The 18,887-nt window shown below is 33.9% G+C and overlaps 1 protein-coding gene across 3 annotated transcripts in view; it reads right to left on the reverse strand.

Moving 5' to 3' along the window:
• Positions 1-18,887, reverse strand: part of PHIP (PHIP subunit of CUL4-Ring ligase complex) — a 125,516-nt gene that overhangs the window by 18,236 nt on the left and 88,393 nt on the right. For all 3 annotated transcript variants that reach the window (XM_082668553.1, XM_082668552.1, XM_082668551.1), the window contains exons 23-32: positions 17,246-17,477; positions 12,861-12,980; positions 11,296-11,403; positions 10,600-10,724; positions 10,387-10,469; positions 7,327-7,438; positions 7,086-7,147; positions 4,512-4,667; positions 3,329-3,449; positions 32-157 (exon numbers count right to left, since the gene is read on the reverse strand). In XM_082668553.1, coding sequence (XP_082524679.1) covers positions 32-157; positions 3,329-3,449; positions 4,512-4,667; positions 7,086-7,147; positions 7,327-7,438; positions 10,387-10,469; positions 10,600-10,724; positions 11,296-11,403; positions 12,861-12,980; positions 17,246-17,477 — 1,245 coding nt within the window. The remainder of the gene's footprint in view (positions 1-31; positions 158-3,328; positions 3,450-4,511; positions 4,668-7,085; positions 7,148-7,326; positions 7,439-10,386; positions 10,470-10,599; positions 10,725-11,295; positions 11,404-12,860; positions 12,981-17,245; positions 17,478-18,887) is intronic.

Genomic DNA, 18,887 nt, shown 5'->3' on the forward strand with positions numbered 1-18,887 from the left:
GTAATATAATTAAGTGTGGAAAAACACTCACTTTATAAAATGTAGAAGAAGATCAGTCACAAATTTAGCAGATTTCACAATAGGGCTTCCAGGCTCATTAAACGTTCGTGTATTATGCTCTATATACCGAACTTCCCACATTAAGGAAGAAACCCGCCTTTAAACAAACAAAATGCATAAGTCTTATTAATCTCTTTATACTTAGAAACACACACACACATTTTAAAACCAAGACATTCAGACTTTTTTAATTGCAGTCTTAAATCAATTACAAAACTCACACCTTAAAAAGCTGTTTTCAAAAAAACAGAACGTCATTTGTGTTGGGCGGGTGGAAAAGAGTAGTAACATTATGTACTGGCATAGAAAATGTCTGGATTTGACACATTAGTCTATCAACAGGGCCTTCTTTTAGGGAGAAAGACTATAAGGAGAGTAGCAGGACGAGAGAAACAGTGGAGTTTTAGCTTTACATAGTCCTTTCATGTATGGTGTAATTTTTTGGTAATAAGCATATCTGACTTTTACTTAAAAAAGGAAACCAAGCAATTTCAATCTAATTCTATTACTGGTAATCAAATGACATTTAAAAATGAAAAGCTAACAGCTTGCTTATGAGATACAAAAATATACAAATATGGTGAACATGTTAGTTTACTAAGAAACCTAACGAAATGAAAATTAATTTTTTTTTTACACTAAATAGACAATGCAGTTGATCCTTGAACAATGGGGGAGTTAGGGGCACTGGCCCTCCTTGAAGTCTAAAATCCGAATACAACTTTAGAGTTGGCTCTCCGTATCCAAGGTTCCGCATCCATGGATTTAATCAACCATGGATCATGTAGTACTACAGGTACGTATTTATTGAAAAAACAATCCGTGTATAAGTGGACCCGTGCAGTTCAAACCCATGCTGTTCAAGAGTCAACTGTACTAAAATTCTGGTGTTTTATTATTTTATTTCAGTAACTAAAGAAAAATCCAAAGGCGATTCTAGAATATCATCCAACTTAAAATGATAAGGAAGAAAATACTCAGGAAATGTTACTGATTTTTGAACAGAAAACAATTATATGGAATTTTTAAAGAATTATACATAATTGTGGATACAGAAGCATACAGAAAAGCTTCTGTGCATTTCCAATAGCATTCACAAGGCTCATTCTAATAAAAGAATCACAGGCCATTTTCAGAGTACCCTATAGAAACTGTGTGTAAGATGAGGCATGAGGATTTAATATCAGTAGGGCAAACTGACAGTGGTTTAAGACTGAACTAGAAGTATCAAAGAGGAAAACTACAAACTGTAAGAAGCCTGAAGCCAATGAGCAGAGGAGAAGCAAAAAAGCTCGAAACAGTGAAATAGCACATGCAGGCATCATTATTATGAAATAAGAACACAACTCAGGTCTACAACTACATTATTTAGTTAAAAATCAGGCAGTTTCTAATTTATGTAAGGAGTCTGTTCCAAAAGATTTTTTTCCTAAGTTGGTTAAGTTGGCTAAGCTAGGCTAATGCCAAAAAGCCTAATTAAGCTGTAATGTACATTGAAATACAGTACACCTTAGCAATTCTCATGTTGAGCAGTATTTCTATGAGAAAGTATATTTTTAACAATGGTGAGAGATGGCAGAAGTTTATCTTTCTAGATGTAGTCCAACTATTAGTGTGTAGAAAACAGTTCTTTCTCTCCCTTTTATTCTCCCACGTCTTGTTCCATCTCTGAAGCCCGGGGTGTAACTCCTAAGGTTTAACAACTTAGGAGCTTAGAGAGAAATAAGGATATAGTTAAGAATTTCTTCTCCATTTCCTGTCTTAAAACCTTTAACGTTGAAAATGATTTACTTAAAGAAGTGTGCTTCGAGAGGAAGATGGCTGGGAGGCACAAATCACAGGTGATTTCCTCCTCATCTCAATGCTTTTGACAAATATTAATGAAGCAGCAGCAGAAATACCTAACGAGATCAGAACGTAAAGTCCAATGCCTTAGTTTTCTTTATTCCAAGTGTTTCTCGGTGAAGTGACTCCGCCCAGCAGGAGACATTTGGCAGTGTCTAGAGACATTTTTGGTTTTTACAACTAGGGGCTGCTATTGGCACTTAAGGGTAGAGGCAAAGGATAGCCCCTCATAATGAAGAATTTTCCAGCCCTAAATGTCCGTAATGCTTTTGTTGAGAAACACTACCTTAGTCAGTAAGGAATAACAAATGGTGTTTTCAGCACCAGGCACACACAGTATCAAATTAGAATTACAATCTAAGTATTAAAAAGAACTAAAGGCACATTTTACACAGAAAAATATGAATACAAAATATGATTAAAAACTTCCCTAAGGGGCTTCCCTGGTGGTGCAGTGGTTAAGAGTCTGCCTGCCGATGCAGGGGACACGGGTTCGTGCCCCGGTCCGGGAAGGTCCCACATGCTGCGGAGCGGCTGGGCCTGTGAGCCATGGCCGCTGAGCCTGCGCGTCCGGAGCCTGTGCTCCGCAACGGGAGAGGCCACAACAGTGAGAGGCCCGTGTACCTCAAACAAACAAACAAACAAACAAAACCTTCCCTAAGTTAAAATAAATAGTAATGTAAAGAACTGCAGTACTATAAAACTGATCACAAAAATAAAGTTTTAATGCAATTATTATTTAAGTTAAAATGTTGTTGGCCTGCTAATAAGCAAAAGTCATAAGAAATGTGAAAGCTAAAAGTCTGATTTCATTACGTGAAAACAATGGACTTAACCTCACTTTTTGATAAGACATTTTAGGCAATAAACCTACAAAGCCTGCCCAACATTAGAACTCAATGTTTACAAAAATTGTTAACCAGCATACGCAAATTAACTGAAATTGCATGTTTTTAAAACTCTAGTTATATTTCAAACTAAGCTACAACTATAAAAAGTACCCAAAATTTTCTTAATTTCATTCTTCAGAAGTATTCATAAGCTAAATAAATAAGAGAACACACAATTTTTAATATTATTCTATGAAAAAATCCATGAACAAATATTTCAATGGGATATCTAGGAGAAAATAAAATATGTTGGATTGTTTCATAAAATATAATACAAAGACAGTGACCATCAATTCGTATTTGTCTCTAAGTGTGGTCTATAGACCAGCAGCACCAGCATCACTGGGAACTTGTGAGAAACGCAATCTCAGGTCCTACTCTAAACCTACTACCAGATTCTACATTTTAACAAGATGCCCAAGGTGATTTGCATGCACACTGAAGTTTGAGAAACACGGCTAGAGAGGATCAGTAAAAGGGTGAAAGAATCACTTAGTTTTCTTTTGTTAGTAGCTACAGCAAATGGTTCTAACCTGTAAAACCTGTTTTCCAGTCTTTGTTTAATTGTACTTAAATCCGTTGGATATGCCACTACAGTGCAATACATGGGATAGGCTTGCAGATCCACAGGAGCCACAAATGCTGAAGCAATATCTAAGATAAACAAACAAATACGTTTATAAATTTATTTTTGTATTGCTTAAAATATTTCAAAATTCTGCTTGAATTAAGCCTTAAGTTCTAATCCACATAACCATTAGTCTACCACTATCTTCTGATAGAAAATACATACAGTTTAGCTAACACATAGTCTCACTTTTTATTATGTCTACATTTATACTGCAAAATTCTAGGAGTATTTATTTATGGACTCCTTAGAAGAAAAAAGATGACAGACAATATATAAAACTGACTTAGTAAAGAACATCTACATGTATTTCTATAATTAAAACCAGGCCATTCCTGAATCTATGTTATGTGTTTGACAGTAATTGTTTTGACATAATTACTAAAATTACCTAAGATAGTATCTGAGACAATAATTAAGTGTTGCCCATATTTTAAAAGACTTCAGATGAAAATATCATCCAACATGTGTCTCCAATATCTTCAGCTCTTATTCATGTTAATTTCTCCCTTAGACTCTTTAAATCTCATTCCTTACTGAAAGTCTAGGTTAATACAAACCACCACACTAGTTTAGAGTTATTTTGGGCACCAAAAGTTCAGATAATCATGCTTTGTGGTCATTGTTCTTTTTCTGTTTTTTTTAAATAAAGCAAAGCAGTTCATATACCTTCTCCCTTCCCTTTACAAATATTCTATTGTGTATATCAACGTATATCAAGTTAAGAGGAAAACTGGTACAGTTACCCATATAATTCAGCTTTCAGCCCTCCTCTTTCAAGTCGCATCATGTCAGCGTGAGTATGTGAAGGATTTTAAAATTAGGTTCTGGAGGATCTAGGTTTTTCAACGGTACCCCTGGTGTTTCTGGGGTCCCTTACTCTGAAATTCAGCTAGAGCAACCTCATTTATAACTGTTTTAGATATTTAAGCCCTGCGTAAAATCGCATTGAAAAAAAAAATACCAGTTAAAAATGTTTGAAAACAATGACATGGTATTATGGAAAAAAGTTTTGCTTGAATAATAGTATTTTTCCTTTGCTTTCTGGCAACATCTTCTATCTATATTCATGTGTTACTATTATTTACCTAGTGTCATCAACTGGTTTATTCCTGTAACAATTCTTTCACATTCTTCATCCCTGGGATTGGAACCCCATTCACCATCAAGAGGCTTATAAATCAATGATCTGCATTCAACATCAGTTAAAGGAACACTGGTACCTAGTTCTTCAGGAAATACAGCTGAAATACAAAGAAAGAAAGCAGATTTAGTGAAAATATGTGGTAATTTACTAATATTTAGGTTACCTTTAGAAATCAGAGTTAATATTGTTATAAAGTATAATTTTGTAAATGGTAAGTATATTCTTTATTTTCATTAAAGGAAAGTATGTTTCAAGGGTCAATAAAATTTATTCTTTAAAACATTAATTTCATAATTCTCTAGATAAGCATATAATTACTTCTCCAAAATTATACCTGACAACTTGCTCTATTATCAGTTACAGGTGAAGGAGAAAGTATTCCTATAAAATGATGCAAATTTAAAAGTTTTCTGAATCATTTCATAATGTATAATCTCCATGTTTACTTTGATAAAACACACAGGTGAAACTGAGCAAAAGTGGTATTCTTTCAGAAATGCTTCAATCAAAGGCTCAGTTTTTTAAAATGTGGGAACAGAGAGAATTATGAATACTGACAGATGATTCTTACACTTTTTGCTCTTAAATGATGAAGGTATGCTTTCTGCATGCCTGAATCTTTAACAGAATCATTAGGGGGTCGTGGTGACATAAAATCTACAAATCTGCCAAGCAATTTTTTCTTTGAACTAGACTTCATGAGAGAAACATTTTGAAATATGCTATTATTTGTTTACAAAATTTCTCCTCCTCCCAAAATGTAATTAAACTCTATAAGTGCCTATGTACGTGTATCCAAATAGAACAAAAACAACAAAAATCACCCCCTCCACATAGCAATATATTCAGGTAGGAGACAAGTAGTATATTACTGTCACTAATTCATTTCAAGAAATACCCCAGGCATTACAACATCGATTAGCTTCATTTCTCTCATATTCACAATAGTCTGATGTGACTTCAAATTCAAACCTTCACAAAGGAGAGAACTAAAACCAGAAGAAAAGCCATGTAACACATTTACAAGTTGATTAAGATATTTTAAACAGCTCTAATTTAGCAATGAGATGAAAAAGACATTATTGGTATTGGTATCTCAAAGTGATAATTTCTAGAAAGTACTAGTTTTGAACAAAATCAGCATGACCATTTTCTCATTTCTAAGATTTACCAGATTGGGCTTAGTTTTCCCACATTGTCTTTTCTCTGCTTTTTTAGAATACAATAACTAGTGAGGAACTCCATTTATAAATGACTATTTCTACTATGTTACAAGTCAGGCTTTTTTTCTTTTTGTTTTTTAAAATCTTTATTCTTACATGATAGTAAAAGTAACATACTATTAAAAAAATCAAACAATACAGAATAATGTAAAAGATAATTTGTGGAAGTCCTCATATCCCCACGCTTTATAAATGACCATTATTAATAATCTGGTATATATCCTTTTAAACCTTTTTAGGCATATACAATTGTGTGTGTTGTATTTTTTTAAAACTGAAACAAACATGGACAATGAAATAGAAAGAAAATGCAATCTCCAGGCTTCAGCCACATTGGTCTTTTCTCAGTTCCAGGAAGATGTCATATTCACTGCCTAAGGCTAACTCCCAAATCCTAAGGCAATGCATCAGGCCATATGCAAGATGATGGTTATTATTATTAATTATAATTACCTACTCATTGAACCCTTACATGTGTCAGGCTCTATAATAAGTACTTTACACATATGATATCATTTAATCCCAATAGCAGCCCTATAAGGAAAGTATTAGTTTACATAGTTTCAAAAGCTGAATCCTAAGAATCTGGAGTTTTGAGATTTAAAGGAACTTGTCAAGATGGCATAGATAAAAGACAGCAGAGCTAGGATAGGAATCTAAGTCTTACTCAAAAGCCTGAACTCTAAGTATTACACTGTATTCTATGTATTCCGCTTGGAGTTACAAAAATATCTTTGATCCCAAGTGCTCATCTTCTAGAACAGCGGTCCCCAAACTTTTCGGCACCAGGGACCAGTTTCATAGAAGACAATTTTTCCACGGATGGGAGGTGGGGTTGGGGGGTTGGGGGGGGACTGGGATATGGCTCAGGCAGTGATGCAAGCGATGGGGAGCGGCAGATTAAGCTTTGGTCCTCGCCCGCCACTCACCTCCTGCTGTGCGGCCCGGTTCCTAACAGGCCACGGACCAGTAGCGGTCCGCTGCCCGGGGGTTGGGGACCCCTGTTCTAGAGTGAATAATAATTAACAAATCAGTATCATATTTTGCTGTAATTAATTTCAACCTTCCCTGTTAAATTACAAATTCCAAGTGGGCAAGGATTATGTCTAATTTTTTCACTGTTATGCCTCCCCTACCTCCAGGGTCAATAATAGGTAATAAATATTTGTGGAATGAATACTTTCTACTTGGTCTTCATTAAGAACTCTTTGTAGTTGCAAGTTAGCAAATCAGATTTTTATTTAAGAAACTAATTCCATAATACAGATGCAAAAAGCTTAACATACACTTACCATTGTTAGGTATAAGCTCCATATCCCAAGGACTCATCTTTTCTGTATCTCCATTGTCCCAGCTTAAAGGAAGGAAAACCTTTATATTAAAAAATCTAAATATTGCATTGCAATTTTAATAAAATCACCTTGTAAAAATAATTACTTCAGTGTTTAAAAGTAGTATCTTTATCATTTTATTAATAGGCGGGGAAAACATTCAAAACAAGTTAGGCTGAACAAAAATACAATACTTCCTTACCAAACATTGTAACACTGAAACAAACTATCAGGGTACTCAGGCTGAAGAGGTTCCTGGCTTTCAATTGTTCCAAACCACCAGGCATCATCTATGACTGATCTGAAACGGTCACCTGGACAAGAATAAAAGCCATCTCATTACTCTGAAATGAAACACTGCTGTTGTTACTCCTCTTTCCTTTAAGATACTTAAATTGCCTGTATGATTTTAAAAGACCTACGAAAAATGACCTACACACTCCAAAATAAATAAGTAAATATATAAAATCAGCAATACTGAGGGAAAAAGTTATTTAATAAGCACACCTGAAGTGTGACTGACTTTTCAGCACCATTTTTTACATTTTATTATGGTAAGGAGAAATTCACTCTTATCTTAAACATTTTTACCAATCTAGCACATCATTAGGACTATGCACAAATTTTTCATTCAAATAAAACCACAGATAATTTCTTCCCCCAAAATATTTATAGTCTATCTTGAATTCTTACTTTCTGTAGGGAAGTTCCTCTAACCAACAATTAAGAGTCCAGCCTAAAAACAAACCAAACAACAACAATCCAACCTGCTTTCCTTTGACTCAATCACCCTTAAGTTACTAACACTTATCTGTACACTCACTTTCCCTTTCCTATAGAAACAAATAAAAAAGAAACGAAAACAACTAATCTTTGTAATAGTTTTGATCCAAGACTGGTTGAATCTGTGGAGGCAGAACCCATGGATACGGAGGGCCAACTATATAGCATAAAGTGTATTTAAAAAAAGAAAAGAAATTTAATGACAGAAAGCTGGAGTCAGGCTAAATTAACAGAACACAACTGCATGTTGTTGAGTTATATATATGTGTATATATATACTCTGAGTGGGTATGCACTGGGATCAAATTTAGATTCAAATTCAAGCATTCTAACGGCCAATGTTAAGAGGGAAACATGATCTATTACTAGACTAAGAGTAATTGCTCCTCAGATGCATATTAGTGACACTACCCTTAGTGAGAAGCTAATACATAATTTAATAAACAGCATTACTGACACCTCCGACACCTTACAGTAAACATAATAATGAGTTTCATGAAGCTATTTCTTACAATCCTATTGTACCTAGACTGATGACAGTACGCTGAAGAGGAAGAACTGGATAATGTGTGCCTGACCACAATGAACGATACTGCAGGCTAATGACAATAAAGTTAAGCAAGGAATAGAGTCTACCAGAGCAAGCCTTAAACATACCTGAGGACAAGCTGAAGTAATTATTATTGATGTAATTTTAAATGGCAGTTGGTAGATACATGTAAATATCTTCAGAAATAGAAGACTAACTAGTATTAACTTTAGAAGAAATAGTAATCTATAAATTTAGAGGAGAAAAATGATAAGATCCAAATGATAACATTCTGATGTACATCCATTTGAAATATCTCTCTGATTTGTCCAATACTTGCCGTATTTCTTTGCTTAGATTGTCAGTGCTTTTCTAGAATGTTCTCCTGGACTCTGACTGCTAATATTTGTTCCGCCAATTTATTGGCGGATGCGTGTCCTCAAAAATAACAGATGAAATTGATCTTATCAACTAACACATGTAAATAATTTAAAAAATCATATGTACCAAAGGCTTACATCTAAAACCAAGAAGAACTTTTAACTCTTTCTTCTTGAATTTACTTACGGTTTTCTAAATACTGAGTATATAGCTATTTCTTCACTCATCAATTTTAGACATTAAGTATTGGTCTCTCTCCATATAATTGTATATAAAGGGTATGTGCATTTAATTTAATTTAATTTAATTCAGTTTTCCTCTGTCATGACTACACTGTATAAATATTGTTTGCTAATGAGCCAAATAGCACACAATTCCTTTCCTATATAATTTTGTATAACTGCTTCATTTTCTTATGGTTGCTTTTCTCTGAATTTATAATTATGTCTTCCCACATTCTCTAATAGCTCAAACTATAAAACACTCTTCAATATATAATTTCCCACAAAGTCAAACATCTTATACAATTTATCCAATTTCACTTTTTTTTCCCTGATGATTTCACTCTTAGAGGACAATGTTTTCTGGACTGTTTGTTTTACAGACTTGCTAAACAGATGCTATCCTGAGACTTCTGTTGACTGTTATTTGGGAATTCCTTTTGTTGCTTTCCTGTTCTGAATTTCCTGTCTCCTGCAGAGATTCCGTGTCTTTTTCTTTTCTCCCTTATTTGATGGAACACATCTTTCAAAGCTTCCAGAAAAACGGTACATGCGATGTAAATTTTTTTCTGTAACTTGCATGTCCCTAATTTTAATGACTTGCATTTCCATAATTTTTCTTTTTACAGCACACATGTAAATCTCTACGTTTACCAAGACCAAACAAGAGACAACAAATCACCACACAAAGGCCTTCCAATGGCACTGGAAGAGGGATGAAATGCCACGTCAACTGATGTGCTTTTTCAAACCAAATAAGCCATAGGGGCACCAGAGTCTACTCCAAGATGACACAGTGGTCCTGTCTGAAATTTTTAAAAGGAATACTCTAGAAAATAGCACATCCATCTGAACATAAATTAATGCACCTTAAATGCCTGGAGACTTCTAAGGATTTTAGAAGTTTTTCTGAGTCTTGATTACAATATTAGCTTTAATTTTAACAGAGTTAACCAATAAAAGAAAAATGTCAGTTCAGTTTTAGTCCCAGTCCAAATTATTAAACATTTTGAACTGGAAGACTACTTTTGCTTCAAGTTTGAATTCTGTCATTAATTCCTTTGGATAAGAATTTAATTCAGCACATAAAACAGCAGAAGGAATAGCTATAAACAATCTTATACATAGTTAAGAAATATAAGAGAGAAAATGTCTGGAATTTCAGCATCACCTAAATTAGAAGTATTTTCATTCTTAAAAATAAATAAATTCCTGACACAATATCTTACTTTCTTATTAACATCCCTGCAAATGGCAATATTTCTGATTATCTTTACCTAAATTATGAAAAATAGTAAGTCACTTATTAGATAAAGCAAACATTACAGCTTCTAAATAAATTACCCACCTATATTCCACCGCCTATATTTTGCATCGTCAAATTGTTGTCTCAAGACTAGGAAATCTATAACATCAGGCATATCATGGTACCTAAGTACAAACAGAAACACACTGATTAGGTCATATACTTACAAATATCTAAAAGGCATTCAAATTTATCTGGATCTTGAAAAATAATCTACAATACTAAGAAACTATTGCCTCTTTCAACAGTCCTTACTTCATGGTAAATGATCCACCGGTCAGTTTACCAGTATCAGGATCCAGAAAAGCAAGTTTAAGGCAGCAAAGGGTAGGCAATCCCACTTCATACTTTATGCCAACTATTTTCATCAGTTCTTGTTCCTGAGGAAGATACAGAAAATAAGAAACCATCTTCACAAAATAAACTGCTAAACATAATTAAAAAAGTTATCCATTTTAATATTGATCTAGGTGATTACTCTGTATGTATATGTAAAAATCCACTGAGCTGTGTACTTATCGGTGTACTTTATAGTATGCAAGTTATATGTCAATTTAAAAAAGAGAAAACAAAAGAAAGAGAAAAAAGAAAAAAGGAAAACTTTATCGAAATAAGAGTTTTCTAACACAGTTCCAAGGACATGGAAATAATTTTAAACTACTGCTGATAAACCTAGAAATACTTCCAAATTTACAAAGATGAAGTTTGCCTTAGATGTTAATGTTGTCCAGTTCTCACCATAATTACATTTTATTCCCAATTTATAAACTACTGGAATATATAAATTCAATCTTATGTTTCTTTAGAAATTAAACACCTTCTACTCCCCAGATTGTTCCAATTAGAAAAGGTATCTTCATGATACAGTTTCTTATAGTGAAAATAGTAACACTCAATACAATTTCCTCTATAATCGCATCTTTTTGGACTATTAAATTATAAACACCATACCCGTAGTTCCATTTTATGCCATGGCTGTTTTTTGGGATTGATACTATAAATTTTATTTTTCCGGGCCATTTCAACATACGCTTCATGTCCTTGTCGGAAATAATAAACCTAAAAAGTAAATAAAATCACAATTTTAAAACTTGTATGTGTTTCCTTTGACGCAAGATGCACGGTATCAGCTGAAACTGCAGAGGGAATTTAATGTCCCTTAAACTAAAAAAAATTCTAGTATTTTGATTTTTTTTTTCCCTTCTTTTCCTCAAGCTGTCCTACTGTCACTTAATCATAACCATAGTGTTCTAAATAACATTAAGAGGTTAGGATAAGCAGTTATTTTTTGGCTTTTTGGTTTTACCATTTTATTTTTGGATTCAAAATAAGTTAATTTATGTTGCATAATAAAGTAAGTTGTAACTAGGGGTCATGTTTAGTTGATTATTCACCTACTTTTATAGCAAGCAGTTTGTACAAATGCAGGAAACTTTAAAATGAAAAATATATTTTCATATATATTTTCACATATATTTTGTCATTATAAAGAGAGCAAGGCATATATTTATCCTCATTTATGGAGGTCAAATTTAAGTGACTCCTGACTACCATGCTGGAGAACCGGTACGTGAATACAGCAGTCTGACCCCAAGTGTTCTTCCCATGACACTTCCCACGATAAATAGTTGAGCTTGTTAAAAAATGCTGCTGGAATTTCAAAAAATGCTATTAAGTTCTTAGCAATATTTTGCGATATCCATTAGCTTATACACATTCATTCTATTCATTAATATCATTATTGCTCCAGCTGCCTGGAACTTTAGAGTTACTTATTACTCTTGCATTAAAAAGGTTTTGTTTTCCTTTTTTTTTTAAAACTGTCAACTGCCACCTGTCACTTTCTACTGTTAGTGTGCTCTGCTAAAGAAGCCTCTATTTTAACTCCTAACTTATTACTATGAATCTACTGAACACCAGATAACCCTGCCTCTTAACATTTACACATAAAACAAGGAGACATGAACTCCTGAGTGGAAAAGTTTGGTCTAATCTTACATTTTCATTTCAAATTCACAAGAACATAGTCCAAAATGATGGCCAACCACCATATTTTCTTAAAAATGAAATGATATTTCGAATATAATAGATTTTAAGATCTAAGGAACATATTATGAACATTATAGTTATTTAAATAAAATACTTCTATGAAATAAAATTAAAAATACAAGGCTGAATTTTATTTTTCCTTTACCATATAAATATATTTTAGGAAAAAGAAAACTGGCCATAAAATCCTCTTATTAAAAAATACGTATTAGCTTTTAAAATGTCAACAAAACCTCTATTCTCTTACAATATTTAATTTGCTATTGCAATTTTTACAGTAGCCTCAAAAAAGATTATCAGTAAAGCTTTCCTCCTAATTTTCCTTTTTCCATATACAGCTACAAATATGTAAAATGAGATACTTTATAAAACTGCTGCAATTTTCTGGAGTTCTGTTTCAAGAGCTATAAAAAGTATTTAAAGTTACTTGAATGAAACAAAGGTATTTTTTAAAAGCTAAAAAATACCTCATCACCCATTTGTGGCACAAATGGACATCTTCGGGGGAGAGTATCTGTAATCCATGTTGAAGGTAACCATTCTTCTAATGTCAAACCATTTTCCGTTAGTTCTCCCACAGCCAATCTCTAAGTGTAAAACAATATAAAGTAATATTATCATGAAAGCATTAATCTATCAATCTGCCCTTTAAAATAACTACAAAGGTAGTTTGAAAAATAAAAGGGGAAGGGATCTTTGTACAAAAATGTGTATTAAGTATTAATAAGCTTACTCTGGGAAGATGGCAGCAGTGGCAGTATAGTTATATTCGATTTCTCCAAATCACTCCATAAAAAAAGAACTAGATAAACCAAAGCTCTACAGACAATATTCAAAACAAAACTAGGTGACAAGATATTCCCATAAACACCAAAGTATAAGCTCTGTCTCCTTTCTTTCCTCTCAAAATTCTAGCAGTTTCATCAACACTCCATGTAACAGACTGAAGCATATTCGATATTTTATTTTAAAAAATCCTAGTCATAAGCGTGTTAGTAAGAACTAACTAAGATATTCTCATATGGGCTGAGCAGTGCCAAGATACAGAAGGCTAACTGCTTCCATGGGCTGGGCATTATACTTCCCCATAGCCCAAGAACATTCCTTTACTCCTTTTAAAGTAGCCATTTCACACACAAGCTTCTAAAAAAAATTTTTTTTCAGATTTTTTTTTTTTTCAAACAGAATGCTGTCAAGCCAGGTTTCTTACTTTTGTGAATAGGCCTTTGCGAAAAATTTAAAATTTTCCGGTCACCTACAGGTGGCCATCATAGCCTGGATATTGTTACCTTAGACTTTGGAAAAATGGACTTTGAGCTGAAACCTAACATATGTAAGTAGAGACAGAAACTTCATGCAGCTGATTAAAAATGTTTTGGTTCAGTGTTTGTAAACTAAGATTTCTAAATTTTATTCTCTTGCGTTTGTTTAAAAAAAAAAAAAGGTGTTTATAAGGTAGTTATCACTGTGAGTTAATGAAAGTTCATGAAAAGGAAAAGGGTCATAATGGGTGTCGAGAACACCATCTGCAGCAGGTATGCTATAGTTGCTACTTAATACTCATTTTCCTATTAACTCTCCTTCCTATTAACCACCTTTGTATTTCTCAGTTAAGCACATCAGGAGAACTCTCTCTGGAGAGTAAGGGAGGAGTAAAGGACTTTGGCATTTACTATACGTGAGATGGATCCATTGGAGAATTTTAGGCAGAAGAGTGATAGGATCTGACATATTTTAAAAGGATCACTCTGGATGCATCACAGCAGGCACCTGCAAATTATGGCCCATGGTCCAAGTCCAGCCCACTATCTTCTTTTATAAATCAAATTTTACTAGAACAAAGCCATACCCATTCGTTTATGTATTGTCTGGGGCTGCTTTTAGGCTACAATGGTGGAGTAGCTGGCCCTCTACAGAAAAAGTTTGTTGATCCCTGCTTTAGAAAACAGAGGCTAGGGGGATGAGGGTAAAAGCAGGAAGAGAGATGGAAAGCTACTGCAGTAATACAAGTGAGAGTTCACGGTAGCTGACACTAGCATGATAGCAAAAGCGGTGAAAACAGTCAAGTGCTGAATGTATTTAGAAGACAGAGCCATGATAATAATTCCCTGATGGACTGAATGTGGAATGAGAGAAAAAGGAGAATTACAGGGTTTTGGTGTAAACAACTGGAGTTGTCACTGCTGAGATGAGGAAGGCTGAAGTGCAGCATGTTAGAGGGGAAAGCTTAGAAAATAAATTTTGCTATGTGTTAGATTTGAGATGTTAAGCCACATGACATGTGAACAGTTATTTTATCTACATGTAGTTACTGAGTAGCCACTACTGTTATGCACTGAGCACATCACAGAGTGAGATCCACAGATCATATCAGTCTTACATATGATGAGGTGTTCAGTTAAAGTGCTTGAAAAAGGTTTCCTTTGACTTAGTAAAAAAGGAAAAAAGGTAGGAAAAGTCTAAAAATTACTTATTCCAGCCTCAATATGAACTATTAATACACTAAGGCAAGCATTTCTTCCCAGAATGTCGATTAGGATAGCTAACAACTCTTACCTGAAGCCAGGTAAGTTGGATATTAAATAGAAGTAATCATATTTATAACTGTAAGACTGTGGCATAGACAAGAATCATTATGATAAACATTATGACAATTCCTCAACAATTCTTGGGGGACCTAGAAGTTTGGTTAAAGTAGATTTCTGTCAGTTAGTACTTACAACCACTTAGGGGATAAAATGCATTGACATGTCTCTAAATTTCCAGCCTCATGAATTGCGATTTCTTTAATTTTGGAGATACAGGTAACTGATTTATTTCCTTTCTATCCATGGATATTCTTCTAGGCCCATCTAAAATCTTATTTCTTCTGGAAAGCTTATGTGAAACTCTAAGATAAGATGGCCCCATTTGGTTTCTGAGTTATTATCTATAAAATTACTTTGCCAATCAAACATATTTTATCATGTGATATTTATTCCATTTTTTGGGGGGGGCGGGATTCAAATAACTTGTTAGTCACACATTGTTTCTGGAGCAAGTACTACGTCTTACACTTCTTTTTATCCACTGTATTGCTTTATAAACTGCAGGCACTAGATAAAAATTCATCGCTCTGATTTCCAGAGCTCCTAACAGCATAAGGGATATATGTCAGATAATATCTGAGATAACTTTACTGTATCTCTCGAGAATTCTATTTTTTAATAAGCATTTTCTATATTTGCCTAACTGGGTTGTTTCTTCTTTTTTTTTGCTTAATTCAAACAATCATATGGAAAATATTTTCATTTTTTTCATAGACGCAATAAATATCAACTAATTAATGATGTCTCAGTTACTTTTCAGCCCTACAACTCTATGCGTAAGAAGGGAAATATTGTGTTTACTTGAGATAAGACAACTAAGGAATAAGAACAATTCTATCTACTGTTAGATTCACTGATAGGCTGACAACAAACCATGTGAACAAAAACCAAATTACAGGGAGTAGCCTGTAACATCCTAACCTTATGCTTTTTAAAATCTGTCCCACATAAATTTAGTGGCAGACAGACCCTGGGGTAATACTTTAAGCAAAACAGTGAAATGAAAATATGCCAAACAGTAACAGTGGATCCAAATGTAGCATGTGTGAAGGAGCCTGAGGTATTAGTTTATGGATAATCATCAAATAAAATAATAATCATCAAATAAAAACTGCACTCCTGGGATAAAAGAATTATGTGAGGCAGCACTGCAAACCTCAAAAGTTCATCAAAACTGTCTTGAGATGAAAAAAAAGTTTACCTCATTAGCCAGATACATGACTAAATCGGTTTTACCTGTCTACTATGTAAAGTAATAGGTCAGCCTACATTTATCATCACTGACAAGGAAGAAGAGAAACATTGTGGCTAATGTGTGGTACTCTCTTTGGTAAATATCCCCTAGACAAAGGCAAAGGAGGTGACAAAAAGGATAGTAGGCTGAGGAATGCAGATTAAAGTAATCCATAATTATAAAGCTGAAACAAACAAGTGCTCAATGAATGCAGATAAAATAAACACTTAAGACAGAAGTAGTCCTAAAATTTTTCAAAGCTCTCTAAAGATAAAGACCCTACTGTCTCCCTAGTATAGTATTTAATTCTACAGATAACAACTTCTATTTGATTCTAAAAATGGCAGAGGTTTTAAAAAAATCTCCATTTGTTTAACCAAATGTGCCTCGAATTTATAATCTTCTGGGGAATACAAAACGTGTCCCTTGTATTTCATTTACTTTAGAGCAAAATTTAAACAGTTCTTGTTTTTAAAGAATTCCGACTCCATAACAGCTAACAGATATTATTCGCATAACATTCATCTCTTGCTTTTTCTGATCTGTCTCAAAGTATCCAGACTAAAGACGTAGTAATCAAACCAGTACTACTGACCTAAGGACTAGTGATGGCTCACATGCTCTGTAAATTAATGAAGGCTTGTTACCACAGCAGTATGCAGTAACAGTTAGTAAGGATGGTTGAAAAGTAAAGGCAATTAAAAGACTAATAAACTGTGTGTTTTGTAGCATTATTTTTTTTACATAAATAAACAAATCCCACTGAAGTCTCAAGAAAAATATCTGCTCATGTTATACGATTAAGTGCTCAATATTTACAATATGGTAATTCTACAAGTAAATACTCTCACATGCTAAACATTTAAAAACTTGAGGAAACTAAAGAGATCTTAATATATTTTATTTTACTACTGCATACTTCTGAGTTTTTTCTATTGCTCTTACACCTGAAAAATGTTTATGTTCATCAGCTGCACTTTTAAAATGCGTGCTTTGTTTTTATAGAAAACATATATATATATAAATCAACCTTTTGTTTTCTTTCTTTGGGCTTCTTTTTCTTTGGTGATACTGGTCCATCTTTTTCTTCATTTACTTTCTTTCTTTCCTTTTTAATCTGTTTTTGCTTCTGTTTTTCAGATTCTTCTTCTTCATCTGAACTGCTTTCTGCTTTCTTGGTTTTATGCTTAGGAATTTTCTTTGGTGGCTGCAGATTAATTCCTGCATCTGCTGTCCAGTCAGAATAATCACTGGAGTAGTCACTAGAAGGAAAGAAAAGATTTAAAAAATACACAGACAAGATACACTTTTAAGACTTTGTTGTATGAAAACGTAAAGAAAGATCATCATAAAAAGTAATGACAGAACAGTACATACTAAATGAACTAAAAATATTTCCTAACTTTCAACTCATCTTCTAAATAGTTTCTTAGAAGTCTGTAGGCTTAATTTACTTAAGTATCTCCAAAAATTTTTAAGATAAATAAGGTCGTAGTGCTAGTTAAACAATGAACTTAAGTACCTTCTATGATTTTAGCAAACATACAGATTTCTGAGTGCTGCACGTGTTCAAAATATTGTGGAGTATACAAAAATGAGGAGCACAGCATCACTTTCCTCAATTCTAGCAACAACAGAAATATAGCCCTAGATAGCACAGGAGGTACTGTCACTGAGGAAGAAGCATAGGGATTCCTTTTTGAGGGGAGGTGGGCCCCCTGACACGGGAACGCCCATGGTAGAGCCCCGATGCCTTCATGGTAGCTAGATACCGAACTGACAGGGCCAGAAGTCCTCCTACCCAGCGGGAAGACTGATCCTGCCAACTTCGCACGGCATCTCCAGTGTACACCCTAAGTGTATCTTATGCCTCAAAGCAAAGTAAGATTCAGAAAAATACAGGCCTAATATTTTATGTATCACTACCAATCGTGTTTGCCATTGGCTGTATCTCACTGGAAACTCAAGCTTTCTTTTCAGTTCACCTTCAACAGACCTAAGTTTTACTAAACTGATGTTGCAAAAATAAAGAATCCAATTATGTTATCTTCTGTTTTAATTTTAGTACATGAGAATATTTCATTACTTGATTTTATAGTTTTATAAATGTAATTACCTTAATGCAATTTAAATTATACTGTGTTAAAATCAATAATCAGGTTGCCTAGATTTACTGATGTATATCCTCACTCCTCTAAACATATTGCTGATAACACTGAACGCATATTTTTCTGGAGTTTTATTCTACTACCTTGTCCCTCTGGTCCAAGTGTCCTTTATGGGTAATTTACCCATTATCTCCCTAAGAATAATCATCACAGATAAGAATCAAATAATTAAGGTGTTTTCTAGTATGATTTCATGACTTCATTTTAAAACTTAAAATGATTTTGAAGAACTTAAATAAAAAATATTTCTGACACTACTCTGGATATGTGGGAACACATCTGCAGGGCAAATAGCCACCTAGGCTATCCTCAACTTAGGAGCATTTATTTACTCTAACCCCAGCCATGGTCACTGTAAATGGCACTCGCCAAATACTCACTGTTGTTACTCTCTGGAGCACTCAGCTCTTACAGAAAATCTGCTGCCACCAGCACGGACTACAAACCCCAGAGGTCTATGTACTTTACAACAATTTCGCCAACTGCTGAAGCCAACACTGCTTT

This window comes from Grampus griseus (assembly GCF_964374135.1).
Source record: "Grampus griseus genome assembly, chromosome: 13".
NCBI classification, from domain to species: Eukaryota; Metazoa; Chordata; class Mammalia; order Artiodactyla; family Delphinidae; genus Grampus; species Grampus griseus.